The sequence below is a fragment of the Pleurodeles waltl genome, chromosome 4_1 (genome assembly GCF_031143425.1).
Source record: "Pleurodeles waltl isolate 20211129_DDA chromosome 4_1, aPleWal1.hap1.20221129, whole genome shotgun sequence".
In the NCBI taxonomy this organism is placed as follows: Eukaryota; Metazoa; Chordata; class Amphibia; order Caudata; family Salamandridae; genus Pleurodeles; species Pleurodeles waltl.
The window spans coordinates 508,531,303-508,552,832 of record NC_090442.1 but is presented as its reverse complement, the minus strand read 5'-3'; the positions used below and the strand labels follow the sequence as shown (position 1 = coordinate 508,552,832).

Here is a 21,530-nt window from a genome sequence, read left to right as displayed (position 1 = left end):
CGGCCAACAAGACATCATACACTTTTACTATGCGATCCCAAAAAATTGTGTTTATTGTGCGTTCAATGTCTCCTTCTAATTGTAGCGTCACTTTGTACACCCTATCAGGCTTGGAGACACGCATGTCCGCTGTTTCTACTTGTATAAAGTCATCAGTTGCTTTCACCTCCAGATGCTCCAGAAGATTCAGGCGAACTATTGTGACCTCTGCCACGCTGTCTAGCAGTGCTAGAGACCAATTCTTGTTCTTCAAGAGGACCCTCTTCCTGTGTGGCATGTCGGACTGCGACTGCTGCCACTTTTTTCTTTTTAAATTGTTGTTTTTGTTGGGCAGGTTTCTCTTCCTTTTTAACAGAAACCTCCGAAGAGCGTTGCGATTCCCGTCTCTGTTTCACGTACTCTGTTCTTCGCTCTGATCGCCCACCTCTCTCATTTCTCTTTTCCGATGAGTCCTGAAAGGAACGAGATTTGCGTGTATCAGTATATTGATATCTATCAGGCGTTTTGATATTATCTCTATTTCTGAGATTATACCTATTCTGTGGGGTCTCCGTACGTGGAGAATCTCCCCTTTCTTTTTTAGGCGTTTGTTGCTTTTTTATCCCAGCGTTTCTTATTACCCTCAGGTTGTTGTTTGGAATTATCTTTATTTGATTTACCCTGAAATTGAGGTTATTGTGGTCTGGCCCCTAAGCTATCTCGACCGATACTTGAATATGTTTCCGCTATTATTTTAGGCAGCTCTCGTTCTTGGTCTTGTTGCGGAACGTCACGAAGCCGCATGCGCACTACAAGTGCGACTGCTTCCCCTTTAAGGTTACTTAAAATGACTGAGGACACCGTGGCAAAGTTGCCCATCAGTTGCATCCCCAAATCTAGGGCCGGGGCAGCCCCATATTCATCTTGAATTTGTTTCAGCACTTCCGGTAAATTGGCAAGTGTCGGTGTACCATGTGCGGATGTGTAGAGTGCGTCAAATACCATACCCCAGGTCTTACAGTTTTCTACTGTAGGGACCATCCCAAAGGGCAAGCACATCGTTAATATTCTGTTTTTATCCTGAGGTCCCGTATGGGGAAATACTGCCTCCAGCGTATTAATTTCTTGTGCTAACCAAAACTGAGTTTCTTCTCGTTTCGCGGGTACTTTGCCCATAATCGAATGTACAGTCGCAGGATTTATACTTGCTGTTACTGCATGTGGGTGTGCTGGAGCAGCACGTGCTGGGTTTGTATTTAATGTTTGCATCACAAATTGCACTAATCGTCTATATATTGCTATTAACTCAATGTATAAGCGACGAACCTCAGCTACTGCTAAATTCCCAACCGCAGGATGTGGTGTATAGGTGGCCAATAAAGGCCAGGTAGGACCGTCATTACTTAGTGGGCCTAACCTTACTGGTAATATCGTATGGGGTAGGGCGCCATCAAGCCAATTATTATGTTCTTGATAAGATAGAGGAATCTCTAAATATGCGTACGCTCTGTACTGTCCAGGCGCGTTCACAGGTGTATATTGGTGAAATGTATTTGTGTTCCCATCAACTGCTGGAAATGTGACCCAAGAGTAAAAACGTTCCGTTCTAAAAGCTGCGTGGGCGTCCACCACGAACGTGACTGGACCGCCCTGGGCCGTTAGGCCATTTGCTGCTAAGTGTTCTGTTCGAGGTTGTCTCATGGTAACAGCTATTTGTACATGTTTTGGATTCGCCATGATAGTAACACTATGAGTTCAGAGAAGGCACGCCAAAATAGGGTTTCCTTTTAAAGTTCAAGCCTGAACAACCGCCAGTTGTAATAGGATTACCTACACAGCTGTGGTGGAAATCCTCAGTACCACGGACGTCTCCGCATATGGCATTGAAGTGTCATTATATATAATGAGACAGAGATACTCCGGAGGACCCGAAAATTAGAGCCTGACCAAACGTTAGCGGTGCCATGTCGCGTAGGCTCTCATTATTCTAATGAGACTACTGGATTTTTAGCAGCAAGATCGTCCACAGTGTGGGAGACTGAGTCTGACCCACGGTGGGTGACACCTGTCGCTCCAAATCCGGGCTTTCCTCTGGCTAACTAGCAGTGCCTCATCCCTCCCGAAAGGTAGAGGTGATTGGGCAGCCGAGCGCATGACATATCGTACTTCTCAGGGAAGTCGTGGTCACTCAGGTCACATCTGGTTCTCTCATTCACGATTCGGTCTCATACATAAATGACAATAAGTGCAGTATAAGTTTTTAAAGATTGGTTTAATAAAATGACTGCATTTTAGATAGCAAAGTGTGAGCTGCAATAACCAGAACGACACAACACAACAATATTAAAATGGTGACGATGAGAGTGAAGCGTAAGAATAATGCTATCTTATTGCCACTAGAATTGATGGACTATTTCCTATCTAAATCATATTTTGAGCACGGCATGTTAAGCTCTAATCCTGCCTTTCAGGTTCCCCTGGGAGGACATCAACCCTCATACCTGGGCAAAGGCCTGTAATCTGCGTCAGCATCTGCAGCAAAGCATTCAGCATACAGTTGTGGTTCCCTGGCTGGAATCTCCCTCTTGATGTGTAATGGGACTAGAACGTGTTTTTATAATTAACACAGCTGATGTTCTAAGAAAATGTCCCTACGTAAGGATGTGTATTTTCTACGAATGTTGGATACTAAACTTCTACCACGTTTACCAGCAATGTACCAGACTGTAGCCTTGAATGAAGCACAGAGTGATCAAGAATGTGTTGTTTGAGAACACAGTGCTGGGCTAAGCAAAACAGTTAGATAGAAGAAATTAAAACAAGACCGTAAAACTGGTTATTGTAAAAATAACAATGCGAAGCTGAATAAAATATATCTAGGTCAAGGTGCACAGCGGCCTAGTGTATTAAACTAACGTGCATGGAGCTATAACTAAAATGGCTACACAACAATTCCAAACTGGATCATTGAAATGTTACACATGATAAATCTTTGGAAAAACTACTCCTTGGTAACATGTTCCATACCAGCCTTTCGGCAGCTTGCAATAGGCACCCACATATGAAATAAACACCTGGTATGGCGGGGTCTTGATCAGTTAGCATAAAATTCCAAACACTCTTAAACAAAATTACATGTCAACACTCACTATGTGTATATATATATACACATATATATACACATATATATATATACACATACACACATATATATATGTGTGTGTGTGTGTATGGAAAATGTCACTTAACCAGTGTACATCTGTTCGTGGCATGTTCTGCTGCAGATTCATATGCTGTGCATTAGCCCGCCATCTAGTGTTGGGCTCAGAGTGTTACAAGTTGTTTTTCTTCGAAGAAGTATTTTTCGAGTCACGGGATCGAGTGACTCCTCCTCTTCAGTTCCATTGGGCATGGGCATCGACTCTATTGTTAGATTGTTTTCCCACAGAGGGTAAAGGAAGGAGTGATAGAGTATATAGGTATAAAGTAAGAGATGTCCATGCAAATGTAAATGTATATACATAAGTACAAATGTTTGTAACTGAAACGACTACAGGCTTCTGGGGAGGAGGGAGGGTGCATGTGAATCTGCAGCAGAACATGCCACGAACAGATGTACAATGGGTAAGTGACATTTTCCGTTCAATGGCATGTGTAGCTGCAGATACACATGCTGTGCATAGACTACAAAGCAGTTTGTTCTCCCATAAATTAGTGGTGGTAAGCCTGTAGAAGTTTAAGTTGTTTGAAATAACATTCTTAGAACAGCTTGACCTACTGTGGCTTGTTGTTGTGATAATATGTCTACACAGTAGTGTTTAGTGAATGCATGTGGTGTTGACCATGTAGCTGCTTTACATATTTCAGCCATTGGTATATTCCCTAAAAAAGCCATTGTCGCACCTTTCTTTCATGTAGAATGTGCTTTGAGAGTAACTAAAAGCTGTCTTTTTGCTTTGATATAGCATGTTTGGATGCACCTTACAATCCATCATGCTAAACCTTGTTTTGATATAGGATTGCCTGTATGTGGTTTTTGGAAAGCTACAAATAGTTGTTTAGTTTTTCTAAATGGTTTAGTTCTGTCTATATAGTACATTAAAGCTCTTTTGATGTTTAATGTATGTAGAGCTCTTTCTGTCACAGAATCTGGCTGTGGGAAGAAGACTGGCAGCTCCATTGTTTGGTTAATATGCAATGGTGATACAACTTTTGGTAGAAATTTTGGATTTGTTCTTAGTACAACTTTATGTTTGAGTACTTGGAAGAAAGGTTACTCAAGAGTAAAGGCTTGGATTTCCCTTACTCTTCTTAAAGAAGTAATTGCCACTAGGAAGGCAACTTTCCATGTTAGAAACTGAATTTGACACGAGTGCATAGGCTTAAATGGTGGTCCCATAAGTCCTGTAAGCACTATATTTAGAATTCAAGAAGGAACTGGTGGTGTTCTGGGTGGAATGATGCGTTTTAAGCCTTCCATGAAAGCTTTAATGACAGGAACTCTAAATAAAAAGCTAAGTTGTATATTTTGCAAATATGCTGAAATTGCAGTAAGATGTATTTTTATGAAAGAAAAGGCTACATTTGATTTTCGTAAATGAAGTAAATAACATACAATATCTTGTATTGATGCTGTAAGAGGGTCTATATTTTTAGATTGGCAGTAATATACAAATATTTTCCATTTGTTTGCATAGCATTGTCTAGTAGTGGGTTTTCTTGCATGTTTAATAACTTCCATACATTCTGATGGGAGTTGTAAATATCCAAACTCTATGACCTCAGGAGCCAAATTGCTAGACTGAGTGTCTTGGGATTTGGATGTCTGATTTGACCTCTGTTTTGTGTCAACATATCTGGGAGTTTGGAGTGTGGTACTACCGATAGATCTAGTAATGTTGTGTACCACGGCTGACGTGCCCATGTTGGTGCTATGAGTATCATGTTGAGTGAAGTTCGACGCAACTTGTTGACTAGAAATGGAAGGAGTGGGAGAGGGGGAAAAGCGTATGCAAATATCCCTGACCAATAGATCCATAGAGCATTGCCCTTGGATAGGGGAAGTGGGTGTCTGGACGCGAAGCTATGGCATTTTGTGTTTTCGCTTGTTGCAAATAGGTCTATGTTTGGTGTTCCCCACCTTTGAAAGTATTTTTGAAGTACTTGAGGATGAATCTCCCATTCGTGAGTTTGTTGGTGATTTCTGCTGAGGATATCTGCCAAATGATTGTCGATCCCTGGGATGTACTGTGCCAATAGATAAATTTGGCTGTGCACTGCCCATTTCCAAATCTTTTGGGCTGGACAGTTGGGATGAATGTGTCCCTCCCTGTTTGTTGAGATAATACATGGTTGTGATGTTGTCTGTTTTAATAAGAACATTCTTCTGTGTGAGAAGAGGTTGAAAAAGCTTTGAGTGCTAGAAAGACAGCTAATTACTCCAAGTGGTTTATGTGTAGCTGTTTCTGTTTGACATCCCATTGCCCTTGAATGTTGTGATTGTTTAGGTGAGCTCCCCAACCAATCATTGCTGCATCTGTTGTAATTATGGTTTGAGGCACAGGGTCCTCAAATGACCGCCCTTTGATTAGATTGGTGGAATTCTAACACTGATATGTTTGGTGGTCTATCAACACTAGATCTTGGAGTTGACCGTGTGCCTGTGACCATTGTTGTGCATGGCACTGTTGTAAGGGCCGCATGTTTAATCTTGCGTGTGGAACAATTGCAATGCAGGATGCCATCATTCCTAGAATTTTCATGACAAATCTTACAGTGTATTGTTGATTTGGTTGTATTTGAGGAATTAGAATTTGAAAAGCTTGTATCCTTTGTGTGTTTGGATATGCTAGAGCTTGTTGAGTATTTAGTATGGCTGGTACGAGGTGTGATTTTTGGTAGTTTATTGAGAAACCTAGTGTGTGTAAGGTTTGTATTACATAATGTGTATGATTTTGGCATTGTGTACGACTGCATGATTTTATTAGCCAATCATCTAGATATGGAAAGACATCTATATGTTGTCTTCTTAGGTAGGCTGCCACTACTGCCAAGTACTTTGTGAATACCCTTGGCGCTGTTGTTATTCCAAAGGGTAACACTTTGAATTGGTAGTGTTTTCCCTGAATGACAAATTTGAGGTATTTTCCGTGGGCAGGGTGGATGGGTATGTGAAAATACGCATCCTTGAGGTCTAAGGCTGTCATGAAATCTTGTTTTTGTAGTAGTGGGATGACATCCTGTAAAGTTACCATGTGAAAATGTTCTGACAGGATGTAAAGATAGAGGGGCTTGAGGGTGCCATCTTTTTTGGGAATTAGAAAGTATAGTGAATAAACTTCTGTTCCTATCTGAGACTGTTGAACTAACTCTATTGCTTGTTTGAATAGTAGAGATTAGACTTCTTCTTGTAACAGAATTGTGTGTTCTGTGGTTAATTTGTGAAACCTTGGTGGAATAGTTGGAGGAGTGTTTATCAATTCTAGGCAATAACCATTGCGGATAATTGATATCACCCAGTTGTCTGTGGTAATACTTTGCCAATGTGTGTGGAACTGTTGCACTCTTCCCCCCAAAGGAGAGGTGTGGAGTGGAAGGGAGTGAGGGAAGTCACTGTTTTGGGTGTGTTGCAGGCTGCTTAGAGGTCTGGAATTTTCCTCTATTTCTGGAGTATTGTCCTCTATATGTGCCTCTAAAACTACCACGTTGGTACTGTGTTTGCTAGGCTGGTTTTGTTTGAGAGGTTGATGCCTCTGAGGGCTGTGGTCTGAAACCACCTCGAAATTGAGGCTTACGAAATGATCCCCAATATGGTGTAGAATAGAGTGCACCCATTGCTTTTGCTAGGTCGGAGTCTTTTCATAGTTTCTCGATTACTGTGTCTTCCTCTGGCCCAAAAAGATGTTTTTTGTCAAAAGGCATGTTTAACACAGCCTGCTGAATTTCCGATTTGAATCCAGAAGATCGGAGCCATGTATGTATACATATAGTGACTGCTGTGTTGACACTCGTAGCAGCTGTGTCTGCTGCATCCAGGGCAGATCTTATTTGGTTGTTTGTGATGGCTTGCCTTTCCTCCACTACTTGTTGAGCCCTTTTTTGGTGTTCTTTGGGGAGATGCTGTATTATATCTTGCATCTCGTCCCAATGGGCTCTGTCATAACGAGCTAGTAGTGCTTGTGAGTTCGCTATCCTCCACTGGTTTGCTGCCTGGGACGTAACTCTTTTCCACGCAGCATCAAATTTCCTGCTTTCATTATTAGGAGGGGGTTCATTTCCTGAGGACTGACTATTTGCCCTCTTCCTGGCAGCACTAATTACAACAGAATCAGGTTCAGATGGTGCAGGTTTGTATTTCTTTTCTATTCTAGGTGTTATAATGTGTGCCTTTACTGGTTCTTTAAAAATCTGATCTGCATGTTTTACTATGCCTGGGAGCATTGGGAGGCATTGGTACCTAGAATGAGTTGAGGATAAAGTGTTGAATAAAAAATCCCCTTCTAGTGGCTCTGTATGTATGGTAACTCCATGATATGCTGCAGCCCTAGCAATGACCTGGTTATATACAGTACTATCCTCAGGTGGTGATGGTTTTGAGGGGTAGCTGTCTGGATCAATGCTTAGGATGGGATCAGGGTCATAAAGATCCCATGGATCCACAGTGTCCTCTTGTGAATGATATGAATGAGTGGGCGAATACATTGGTGTAGGGCTGGTGGGAGGAGAGGTAGGTAGGTGTGGCAAATGAGGAGGAGAAGACTGAGGAGGTGGTGGTTTCTCCTTCTGTTTTGGCACTTTAGCTGGAGGCTGCATAGTGTCCAATTCCTCCTGAAATGCTAGCTTCCTCTTTGTTTTTAAAGGAGGTGTTGTGAGAATTCTACCTGTTTATTTATGGATGTGGATGCTGGATTGCCTTTCATCCATAATTTGCAGTATTGGTTCTACTTTTAACTCCTCTTCAGAGGTTTTGTGGCTTTCTTTAAGCCTTTTCGAAAGTCCATGTTCCTCTGTGTATGTTGGCTTTTTCGGCTCCGAAGCGTGTTTTTTCGGGTTCGAAAAGATGAGGACGAGTCCTAAACTGAGCTTTTTGTTGTTTCTGAGGTTTCCGGAGGAGTGGCCTTTTTCAGTGCCAAACTGGGGGATCAGTCACCGAAAGTCTTTTTTCAGGCTGAGCCATGGCCTTCCGGGAGTGGCGTACCCAAGGCCTTTTGTTTTTTATTTTGCGAGGGTGAAGGGGCAGATGTACTCACATGTTGTCCGGCTGTGACTGGTCTGTCTTCCTCGGATTCCTGCTCAGACTCCGAATCTAGGACTGAGACTGCTGTCTGCATTAGTTCTTCCTCTTCTACGTCGAACTGTTCTCCACTCTTCAATGCCATTTCGAGCCTTCTTCCTCTACTGTCTCCTAAAGTCTTTTTCGATCGGAAGGATTGACAGGCCTCGCAGTTTTCCTCCCAATGGTCTGGGAAAAGGCAGAGTTTGCAAACCAGATGCTGGTCTGTATATGGGTACTTCGCGCGGCACAGAGGGCAGAATCGGAATGGAGTCCGATCCATGAGGCTCTCCACGCGGTCGGCCGGAATAGGCCCAGGTTGGGCGTGCGCTCCCCGAAGAGCGAACAAAGTTGTTTCCCGATGGTACTCCTGTGTCGATGGAAGAATATTAACCCGATCGATATGATACCGATGAAAAGAGAGTTTTTCAAAGTTTTCCACATCGAAATCTCGGAGCGAGAGGAAACACGTCCGAACCCTACGGCGGAAAGAAAACAATCTAACAATAGAGTCGATGCCATGCGCAATAGAACCGAAGAGGAGTCGTCACTTGATGCCGTGACTCGAAAAAGACTTCTTCGAAGAAAAACCACTTGTAACACTCCGAGCCCAACACTTGATGGTGGACTAATGCACAGCATGTGTATCTGCAGCTACACATGCCATCGAACATATATATGTAAATATATATATATATATATATATATATATATATATATATATATACACATACACACACATGTATATAGCCAATCTACTTCCTGCCAGTGAACATGATACATCTTTTTTTTCATTTTTGTAAAATTTCTATTTTGGCTTTCATAGCTCTTCTTCTCTCCTCAACTTGTCCAATGAATGCCTTTTCTCCTGGGCTAAGAATGCAAGTAAAACTGTTCCTGTGTGCATACACAGTTCGGAGGGTCAATGTATGTTCAAACAAACCTCCCACATAATCAATGTTCTTCACCTGTGCAATACAACTCAAGTGTTTCATGATGGGGACAACTGAAAACACCAAATCATAATTTGAATAGAAATATTGATAATACTCTTGCTGATAAAACAATGTCCATAACAAACTACAAGAAATTCCATAGTTTAGGGGTAAACTGTGACATGTAATTCTTTCACTTACTCATGAAGGCAACTGCGTACACATGTGGTAGTCTCTAATTTTTATGATCTCCACATACTCATACTTCAATTTATAATACACATTTGCTGATAAATCACCTACCTCTGGAACCATCAGTGTGTAAATACTTCTTATCAGTGTGAAATTAATTTTGATCTGCAAGGGAATTTGCTAAATTTAGGAGAAGGGTGGGTGCAATCTTTTCTGAATCAATTAATATTGGCAAACAAACCTGTAAGCAATACTATAATCGTAATAACGGTCACTATTGCTAAACCTATACATTTGTATTTACTTTTACTACTTATATTCGCCTCAATGAGTTCTCTAATTCCGGACCAAAAAAGTTGAATTAAAAAAATTAAAATAAAAAATGCAAAGCGGCTTTGTTTATCACTGTCTCTTTTCAGTTCTGTTTTATGTGAGAGAAAAGCAAAATCAAAAATAATCTCCTTTAAAAATGCAATTATTTCCATAATCTTCTAGAAAGTTCATTGGGAGTTTTTCTCTACTTGTGAATGTTCAAAGCTTCTACTAAAAGTTCAAATGTCCTTAATAAAGGCATAGTTCTCAATCATTGATGATTACTTTCAAAAGGTTATGCCTCTGTTTATCAATCAGCAATGAGATTTCAAAGTTCAGCTCCAATGCAATTTCAATCTCAAGAATGTTGAACTGGTCTCGAATTGTGAGCACAAAAGATAATAAATTTCTGCTCACAATCATCAGCAGAAAAATATGCCCATTCAGGAGCTGAGTACTTTTGACTTGGCAGTCTTTTTCTCCTTGACCACCTATTTACTCGACTCTCAGCATCACTGTCAATTTGACGCAACTCTTCAGTTTCTTCAGCAATAGTCAAAGGTACTTGTACAGCAGGCACAGTCTTCTCTTTAGGCCAATTGTCTCCAGGTACAACAATTATCTATCACAACTGATCCTTCATTAGCATCCAAAGTTGCATAAGTTAACTGATTCCGTCTTGACCATTCGGAACCATCCACTATTGTCAACGTGCTCAGAACCCCATCAGAATGAGCCTGTGCTGCAACAGCCACTTGTCCAGCCCCAACAGGTTGGCTAACCTGATCTCTCCCACTCACTGAAACCAACCCTTCTGGAACAGGTACTGTTTCAAAAAGAGGACCAGGAACTTTGCAAGTGTGGCTCACGTGCACCTGGTTTGGGAGACCAGCACACTTCACTGCTGCAGTTGTCACTAGGACCATTTGGTGAGGGCCCTTCCAACGCAATTCCAAGCATGTCTTCCTTACATGCTTCTTTATCACAACCCAGTCACCGGGACATAGGTCATGACACTGTGCTGTGGCTTCTCCAACCTGATGAGACAAAGAACGCACACCACATCAGCCAGTCCTTTGCAATAATCCAGGACCAAGTAATCCGTAATGTTCACAAGCGCCTTTGCAGGCACCCTCATAGGCAACGGTTGCGAAGGGTAAGCTTCAACCCAGTGGGAGAAAATGCATACAATGACTAAGACATATCTCAGTCCATTGCACACTGGTGGCTCGATAAAACCCAATTGCATACTGTTAAACGGTCCTCCTGCTCTACCTATATGACTCAGTTTAACTACTATGTGTTTACTTACATTAATCTGTTAACAGGTAATACATTTGTGACATGTGGCTTCAGCAATAACTGTAAACCTAGGATTAAACCATGTTTGTCTGAATGTTCTGACCATTGCGTCTTTATCTCAGTGTGTCCCATCCATGGTAATGTCTCGTCATCGGGAACAGTAAACTATTTGGCAACACTGGGCTTTCATCACTTGAAACCCAAACATCATCTTTAATTCTCTTGACACATCCTGCTCTAGCCCAACTTTGCTGTTCTTCCTCTGCCACTTCCTGCCACAATCCTTCTTTGAACTTCCTCCCATGTGTCAAAAGTAGTCAATAGGAAATTTTGACTGGTCTCATCTTGTATATCACTGTTCCACTCTCCAATAAATTTAAAAGAGGTACAACTAAGGGCACAATATCATGTGACTTTGTCAGCATAAGTATTGCCTAAGGTTACATAATCGGTTAATTTCCTATTGCTATGAGCAATTTTTGTTCGCAACTGTAATGCATTCAACAGACGGTAAATTTTATCACTGTTTCGGATTGGGGAACCAGAAGAGATCATAAAACATCTCTGTGAACATAACTGTCCACAATCATGGACAACACCAAAACCTTATTGACTATCAGTAAAAAATATCAATTCATGCTGTTCTGATACACAGCATGTTCTAGTGAGAGCAACCAGTTTGACTACTTGGGCTGAAAAGACTCCTCGAAGCTGGGAGGCTTCTATCACACCTGAGACTGTGCATACTGCATAACCTGCTCTTTTGGTCCCATCTTTATCTCTTAAACAGAAGCCATCAACGAACATGACATCCATTTTTGTCTAAGGGGACCTCTTGAATAACAGGTCTTGGTTTGGTGGAAAGTCCAGTCACATCGAGATAGTCAAGCTCAACCTCATCTTCGCAGTCACTTGCATTTTCAACAAGAATAGGCATCAATGTTGCTGGATAAAGTACGGTGCAGCCTTTGATGTTTACATTGGACAAAGCAAGTATCATCTGCCCTTAATGGGTCAAACATACACACTTGTCAAATACCAAGTCTTGGTATGTGTCAACAAAATTTCCACTGAATTGGGAATGAAAATGTTCAGTGAGTTTCAAATAATATCTTTGCACTGTTCTATGCCGACGCTGAGCGCAGTAACTGCCTTCAAGCAACCGGGCTACGCTGCTGTTACAGGATCAAGTGTACCAGAAAAATAAGTCACAGACTTGTTTGCATTCCCATGCAACTGTGTCAAAACTGAAAGTGCAAATCCATCTCTTTCGCAACAACACAAAGAAAAACATTTATTATTATCAGGCATTCCCAGAGCTGGGGCTCGGCATAAGCTTTCTCTCAGCTCAGTGAAGGCACAAAAGCAGCTGTCATCCAATGGTAACGGATCAGTCACATCTTTGTGTGTTAGCCTCTGAAAAGGCTTGGCCAAAAGTAAAAGGTTCAGAATCCTCAGTCAACAGAAGCCAACTGTTGAAATTCTCTCTCATGACTTTCCTCACACCTTTCTCAGTGTGATGACCCAAATACAGAACTTCTTTCTTATAATACTGCAATTCTGTAGGGGAAACTTTATGACCATTCTCTCCTAAATGATTCAACAGGGCAACTGTATCTCTTCTGCATGTTTCTCAGGTATTTGACGCAACCAACAGGTAGTCAACATACCGCAATAAAACTGAATGTTAGGCCATATTAAGGGATTCCAAATTCTTTTTCAAAATCTAATTAAAAATGGACAGTGAGTCCTTATACCCCTGAGGAGTTCTGCATCATGCCAAAACACGACTGACAAATTTAAATGAAAAAAGGCAACTGTATGGAGAAAAAGGGTTGACAAAGACCAATTACATTAAACCATTCAGCCCAACAGGGAATCTAAAATAAATTCAATGCTGGATTTGGTACTACAGGACAACATGGAACGACAAACTTGTTCATGTTTCTCTAATCTTGAACTATGCAGTACTTTCCGTTGGGCTTCCGCAGTTCTGAATTGGAGAGTTACATGGTCTTCCCATAATTTCTTTTAAGATACCCTGCTCAATCAGACAATTAATCAAAGAGGTTATTCCAGCAATCGTCTCTGGAGACATATTATAAGGGAGTGTTTTTGGATACACTGCATTTGATTGCACTGTTAATTAATGTGTTCAACACTTTTAATTAGTCCATCGTCATTTCCTGAAAAATCACAAACTTCTGGTGTCACTCTTCCTTTTAAATCTTCTGTCAAATCATTACATGTCATCATTGGGTACAATGTAACAATCAGACATTGCTCTACAATTTTGCATGACACATCTTTCTCATTTGTCTTTATTGCTATTCCTCTGGGTGTGCAGCTGGTGGAACAATTCAGCGTGCACAACAGATGACGTTGTAACAAACTTACAGGGCTTGAATCGCGGACCACAAATTGGAGCTCATGTTCAGAGGAACTTATTTTTACAGGGAAATACTCTGAAACAGGACTTGTCAATTGCTTATATGCAACGCTTACCACCTCAGTTCTTTCTTCTGAGAGGGGCAAATTTGGTACTGCAGCTGTTCTGACAGTGGAACGTGTAGCTTTTGTGTCAAACGAGAATGACACATCATGGTCCAAAACATTGGCATTTAAATAGGGACCAAGTTGAACTACTTTTAAGGATGCGCCTAGCATGCACTTCTCATCATCAGAACTATCACGGTAAAACGTTTCTGTGAAATCCTCATCACTCAAATCAATTAAGGGAAATTGTGATGCTATCTGGGTCACATGTGAATTTGCCATTTGATTCATTTTTTGCTGAAAAACAGTCACTTGCTGCTGTGTCATCTTGTGTCTCAGCAACTTCAGAATTCTGTACTTGAACATTCACATTATACGGACAGTCCCTTCGCCAATGACTGAAATTTCTGCACACTTGACACAGATTAGTTCTCTTCAAATCCTGGACATAAAGGACACTTCCACTGTGATCTATTTTAACACCAAGTCCTCTACCTCTAGGATGAACCACAATTGTTACCAGCTGTGGTACTCCTTGGAGCGCACTAGTGTTCAGCATCATCTGTGCATTCTGCTTTGCTTTCTATCCTGCTTGCAATTGCAAAACCATGCCATTTTCTTTAACTTTCTTCTTTTTCAACTTTATTTTGTCACTACAGTATTTTGCGTAGCGCAGAATCTCATCAACAGGTTTATCCTGCCAGCAAATCCGGTACTGCTGAATCATCTCACGGATGTCTGGCTTTAATCCCTGCACAATTACAAAATCAAAATGACCCATATCTTTAGCTTCAATACTCTCAGTACCACTGTGATGCTTGAAAACTTGCAATAGCCTCTCATCATATGCATGAAATTACTTTTTCGTCTCCTGAGCAGTTTTATCAATTTTCTGCCAATCAATATCTTTTGGAGACACTATATTTTTGGGAAACTCAATCACCTGAGTTCAATCAATACTTTTCATTACCTCCTCAGCTGGTGTGCTCATTACTAGATATCTCTGAGGTTCACTGTCAGGGCATTCAATATGTACTTTGCACGCTGTCCACAAATCAGTCGGAACAACAGTGTCAAACAACGTATTCAAATCTTTCCAAATGCATTTTGAAAGTTTAACAAATCTCTCCGTCTGTTTGTATCATTCCACAGGCTTGTCTCCCAATCTCGGGGAATCATTTGTGAAAGACAATATATCACTCCTACTCCATGGTACATAAACATAACCTCTACCGTGTATTTCTCTCATGGGCATTATTTTCCCATTGTCCTCAGCTTGATTTGCTCCTGCCAGGGGCACATCTGGCTTTGCTTTCTTTTTGATCTCTTTTCTTTGCCTATCAGCCTTCCCACTTATCTAATGCTCCCCATCTCTGTATCTATGTGATCAGTTCCTTAATATGCAATCTCATTCCAGGAGATGTTATGTTAGTTACGTTTTTGAACTGAACTCTGATCTGTAACTTCTCTTTAAGGGTTTTAATTTTTCTAGGTTGACATCATATTTCTCTGCCGATTCAACTAATCTCTCATAGCTTGTCCTGCTCATTGAGTCACATCCTTACACATGAACCGCAGTTGTTCTTCTTGTTTAATTTTCCAACTGAGCTATGTTTACTGTTCCCAGAATTATTTCATTTCATTATAATTTCAATTGGAGCACAATTACAGATCTGTCTCTCTCTGCTGTCTTTTCTGCTCTGACATTGCAACTTGTCGCACCTGTTGCACCATTAGGACTCTAAGTATTTAGCCAATCTGTCAACTGTTGTGCTGGGAAACCTTGCCAGCTAATACTGTTTCTCTGGGGTACTTCTTGCGGAGCACTGCAATGTACATTTGAAATCTGATCGGAGCATGGGGTTAGGTTAGTTCCCCCGAGGAAACCTCGTATTAGGAGTAAATCATGCTTGATTTCACATCTGGTTAGATTCTGCAATCCGTGTACGGGTCAAAAGTGGAACAAGAGAAGCTGTTCTCTCCAACTCTGATTTGTTTGAATGTACTGCCCTTTGCATGCCGATTGGTGATATCCAAGCAGATATAATTGGTGTTTCAGAAGCAGTCAGGACATTTATTTATCGAATGAACATTACTTCCCGAATTGCCTAAAACATACAAGGGAACAACTGGACCTATAGTACAGGAACTGTTGATGCATCAAGACCCATAAACTTTGTCTGACTCTAAGGAATTGTCATTCCAGCACTTAGCTTTGTTTATACAGTACTGAAACTTTGTCATGTTTGACTTGGGACTAAACCATAACTTCTACCAGGTCTGCTGGAGCATTTTCATCCTTTGCCGTAATCAATGCTCATCGAGGTGGATATGGATCTTTGGACCAGGTAAGTGGTAGGACCTTCAACACAATTCCAATACAAACCCAAATAATTTAAACACCATGACCAAAGTGGCCACAGAAGGAAAACTTCACTCCGAAATAAAGTTAAGGGATTTATTAGAAATAAAGTTAAGGGATTTATTACAAACACTAAATCATGTATATTATTCGCAATACCAAATTATAAAGATACATAATCACTAAGGGTTGTCCAAGGAAACAAAATAAGTTTAGTTGAAATAACATTTATGAAACTAAACATTCAAGAAAAACAATACATAATATTAAAAGGAATATCTGAAATACACTAATCAAACGTTGCTCAGGGTTAGCAAACATCAGTAAATTCATGTTAGCAAAGTCATCAATTTAGGTTAGGCAGTGAAAACCCTATAACTATCCAAATTAGGGAAATACATGTGTGGGACAAAACACATATGGGCAAATACAAAAAGTACGAAAAGGGCAAAAATAACTTGAACAAAGATAATCTCAGACTGCAGGTTACTAACTAAGATAGGCGAAAAGATAAATAAAAAGGGGCAGCGTCAATACATCAGAAGCTCGATCAAGAGTCTTCTGAAGGACTTTTCATCAGCAAAGCATCTACAAGCATCAGGGCAGCTTCTGAGAGCTCTGAGGACTGACCAAAGTCCAACTATCAAAAATCATAAAGCATTCTAGTTTGCCACATTGAAGGGGCATCATCAAATAACAATCAATCACATGACTTCCATGTTGACACACACTCTTCCTTTCCCAAACTTTCCATGAGAACATATTCCATCTGTGTGACTCCATGCAAGTTTGAAACATTTGTATACAATGTCAGTCCATGATCCACAATGTTCTGCTCCCAAGGGTGATAAGATACATTCTCTCAATGCTTAAATATTGGGGTCTATTACCAAAACCTAGTCTTCCCATAGGAACGTAACCTAAAAGAAAGTTAATGTTAAAAAATGAATCAGCATTCTAACATGATCACAAAATGCAAGCTATGCAGGCCTCACTTAAACGAAGGCAAAAAAATCATGACACTGAATTCAATTAATACTTTTTAACAAAACACATGTAATATGCAAAATTATGAATTCAGTATTAATAACACTTCATTAATATGAATAATGCATTTCATTTTAAATTAAAAAGTTTAGTTGATGCATCTCATTAAATATAAGAGAGAAGGTAATTTCTATAATTTTTGGGCACATTTTTAAATTCATTAATCATTAGAAATTCAATATTGTTTCAATATGTACTTAGTCTAGAGCCTAAATTACAATATAATATTAGTTTTAACCCTCCACCATGTGATTTAATTCAAATACCACCGAAATCAGCTCAATTCTACCTTTTACTATTAATACTTTAATTAACATAAGGCATAAACTGTCACATTTGATGACCTTTGTGACACGAGGGGCTTGGCTACATCACAGACAAACGACAAAAGCAACAACCGCATGGGACAGGAGTCCATGGGATACTGCATGGCTAGTACTGGCATAGTGCCAAATGATTTCACCATCATAATCTCCCATGCCACACATCAACCAACCAGCATAATGAGACTCAACAAATGCATCCTATCCTACTGGTTAGCCTCTATTCAAGGAATAACTCTACCTCAGAAATATCAGCAGAATTAAAAGACCTTCTGCCCAATTAGTTTGGGTCAAAGTTCTAAGTCTCCTTTAAATTCCATTCACATGTATCTTCATTTGCCAGCAGCACTCTGCATAAGGTGTAGGTTTGAAACCAACATGACACAAATATTATACTTGCATGTAAGCAAATACATTCAGGATTTCACTGCCGTCAGGCAAGCGACCTAGAATCCCAGCTTTTTTATCAATCACTGGTAGCACTGTTTCAATCAATATTTACATACGCTAATCACCATCACATATACTAGACGCCACTCCGTTCTGCAACAAGACAATACAGTTCTATAAAAAAGAGAGGGCTTAATTATTTAGGTAATCAACATCTTTTAGCTTTTAACAAGTGTTTAAGGATGTCCTTACCTAGCACACCGGACCCCGTTCATGTGCTGCGTCAAAGAGACTAAAAAACGCCGGCGCTGCACATTCCATACTTTGATAGATTTGTCATCTGAAGCTGTAACCAGATGATGGCCATCGTTAGAGAAGTTCACACTTTGCACCGCTGCTGTATGGGCTTTGAACAAGGTTGATTTTCCTTTCCTAAAACAAAACAATATTTGACTTCAGAAAATTCCAAAGTGGTCCCCTACTGTGTACTATCCAAACCCGTAATATCAGAAAGAGCTGGTGTGATATAAGAACATTTACAAGCTAGGAAACAGAAATCAATTTTTCAGTAAGTATTTTCAAATTGCAAAGAAAAGGATAAACTTGGTTAAACTAAGAAAGATATTTCAAGCAACAATTGCTTGCTATGGTGCGGCCCTCAGTAAACCAAACACTTCTTAAATAAGCAGCTTTTTTTTTTTAAGCAACAACATTCACCTGCCCCTGAAGAGCTTCAAATGGCAATGGTACTTTTTTGTTTATGCGTATAGTATCTTTTGTCGTGAACTTTTACAGTTTTGTCTAAAACACCTATTGTCTATCTTTTCACTTAGAGCACTTGCAAATTTGCAGGCATTCAGAATACCATTGTGCCATACTGCACCATAGAACTTAGTTCTCTGATGCAGCCAATATGTTAACTTTCTGGGTCAGGATCTGGCAGCTAAATTATATGGTAGACTGGAGCATTAGGGCAGACCTCTAGCAAAGTTAGTTAAAGGAAAACATGCTATCAAATAAATTAGGTTATTTACTCTATATAACCGCAGATTCCTTAACTTTAGAATGTTCCCAGGCACCAGACTGGATCTGGAGCGTCCTAGCTCACATCCCATTAGGCACCATTTTGTTGCTCTGTTCCAGCGTCCCGATTTAGGCCCTTTAAGCAATTCCTGGGGCATTAGGCAGAGCTGTGCAAAACCCTTTCTCAGGTCCTTCCTCATCAGAAGTGTTGCAGGTCGAGCTAGTCAGTCCCTGCCACTGGTAGCTGCAGTATGCAGCCAACGTCAGCTTCCTTCAGGCAGTCAGTGCTATGCTGGAGTGGCGCTGTGAACTCTCTCACCTTCAACACAGCTGCAGGGGAAATCGGGCTGCCCTGGGGAAAATACTGCTTTTACCAAGTCGTAGCCTGCTGCTGGGGTCGACCCTGTAGGGTGACCATCTCAATCTAAGTCATTATAGATGATGTTCCCAGTCCTGAACATTTCTGCTATCACCTAATGCATTCTCGGTATTGTAGTGTTGCTTTGCTTCCATTAAACTAATTAGACTAACACACCTGAACACAATGATTTCTAGGTGGAAGTTCAGGACTGGAGACATTATACATAATGACTTGGAGTCAAATTGTCATTGTAAATCCCTGCAAGGGAAACACACTTAAGGTGGTGGATGGAGACAGAGTGTGCAAACACCGAGAGGCCAGCAGGGAGCAACACAAGAAACTGCTACTTGATCTGTCCCTGGCTCCACGCCACCTGCCTTTCTGCTGTGCATTAATGAGCTCTAAAATCCAATAAGGAAGAAACAAATTAGTAACTGTTAACTAACCTAGGTAATGAAGCGCACTACGATTGGTTTGATTAAGAACATGATACTTTGCTTTAGATCACACATTAAACATTTTAAACATCCCCTCTGCATACATTAAGCACATGGTAAGTTACATAATCTTGAGGAGCGCTGCCCAGGTGTCTACAAAAAGACGTAACTTTGCCAAATAAGAGTGCACCCATCTTTTCTGGCATTATTGACGAGCACTGCCATGCTCTTGAATTGCGGACGGAAAACATTTAGAGGAGGGTGTCCCTTCCACGGGCCTTAAGACATGCCTTACTGACTTTATAGCCAATACGAATGACATCAATAGGCTTCAAGACGTAAGGGTTAGGGATGCATAGGCAGTTCAGATCCTATATAAATAGCCTTAATAGGACTGATAATATCTCACCCATCTCGCCTAGCTACACATGAGGAATATGCTTTTCGCCAACTAATGTTCCAAATACAATGCTGTGGTAAATTATGCTTTAATGAGTGTTATCTGTGGTCAAATATGCGTATGTCTGTTTTGACCTCAATGTACATCCCATTCCCTTGTTCGAAGTTTAAATAAAACTTTTAAATGCATAAGTAAAAAAAAAAAAAAAAACAGGGAAAAGGCAGTTTAACTGATGTTCTTCTAAAGTATACTCACATATTGAACAAATCTGGGATGATTGAGGTACAGAAAATTCAAGTTAAGATTCAATAACTGCCACTTCACCAATTTGAGTGCTAATATTTGTAGGGCTGCTGAATATTTACTGTTATAAGCCATATTCCCTCTAATTACTTTTCTTCATGGGCAGCAATGAAATGGTGATGTATACCCTTTTCATTCCTATATTGTAAACGCAATCCCTCCTTCTACAAATCCCTTTTGTGCATCATCTGTGTTCCATGGATCAATAAACATCTGAAAGAAATCAAGAGTAGACATTGACTTGGATCTAAATTACCGTTCTGTTATCAATAATAATTAGGTCAATTATGACCATGCAATATTGAGCGCAGCTGTTGATTCGGGTTTAAAAGGTGAGTGTGGTACGATAAGGACATTTATTTATTTGGCTTCAGCGTCAGTTCATAACATTTAGTAAAATTTGTCATTTTGTCCAAAATCATCGTTGTAGAACTATATTTAATATACTTCTGCCGCCCAGGACTGGAAAGTCAATGAATGAAGGTGCAGCGTTCATACCTGCTTCAGGACCTCTTATACAAACAAGAAGTCCGTTTCCTAAAGGAGAAATGTTTCACAGTGAATTTTCCAACTAAAGTTCAAAAATGTACTGCAGCTTAAAAACCTGATCAGGATATTTTATCTGATTTTTGTAGGTGTGCATTATTTATCAACTTCTGCTTTGTACAATATGCTCTCTTAGCATCTCACTGAGTGTAGGAGGCTGGCCTGGCTTATAGTGGGTACCTTGGGGGTACTTACACCTTGTGCCAGGTCCAGTTATCCCTTATTAGTAGATTAGTAGTGTTCTAGCAGCTTAGGCTGATAAAGGTAGCTATAGTAGAGCAGTTTAGGCTGAACTAGGAGACATGCAAAGCTCCTACTATACCACTTGTATCACTTAGCACTATATCAAAAGGAACACAATACTCAGAGTTACTAAAGATAAAGGTACTTTATTTTAGCGACAATATGCTAAAAGTATCTCAGAGGATATTCTCCCTTAGGAGGTAAGTAATATACACAACATATACACACAAACCAAAATCAGGTAAGTAAACAGTTTAGAAAAGTAGTGCAAACACAATAGAATACAATAGGAGACAACAGGCCTAAGGGCAACACAAACCATATACTCCAATAGTGGAATGCGAACCACAAATGGACCCCAGGCCTAGTGTAGTGTGTAGAGGGTCACTGGGAGTGTAAGAAAACACTAAGGGTGTCCAATATACCCCACCACAAGACAGTAAAGTCGAGATAGGGGATTCTGCAAAGGCAACAACTGACTGCAAAGCACTGAACACGGATTCCCGGACCTGAGGATCTGCAAAGGAAGGGGACCAAGTCCAAGAGTCACGCAAGTGTCCAGGGGGGGCAGGAGCCCACTAAACCCCGGATGAAGGTGCAAAAGGGC

General features: G+C 40.5%; 1 protein-coding gene across 3 annotated transcripts in view; it reads right to left on the bottom strand.

Moving 5' to 3' along the window:
* The window catches only part of LOC138287875 (POC1 centriolar protein homolog B-like), a 1,054,814-nt gene that overhangs the window by 901,591 nt on the left and 131,693 nt on the right, over window positions 1-21,530 (bottom strand). For all 3 annotated transcript variants that reach the window (XM_069228819.1, XM_069228820.1, XM_069228821.1), the window contains one exon: window positions 17,863-18,042. In XM_069228819.1, the coding sequence (XP_069084920.1) occupies window positions 17,863-18,042 (180 nt within the window). The remainder of the gene's footprint in view (window positions 1-17,862; window positions 18,043-21,530) is intronic.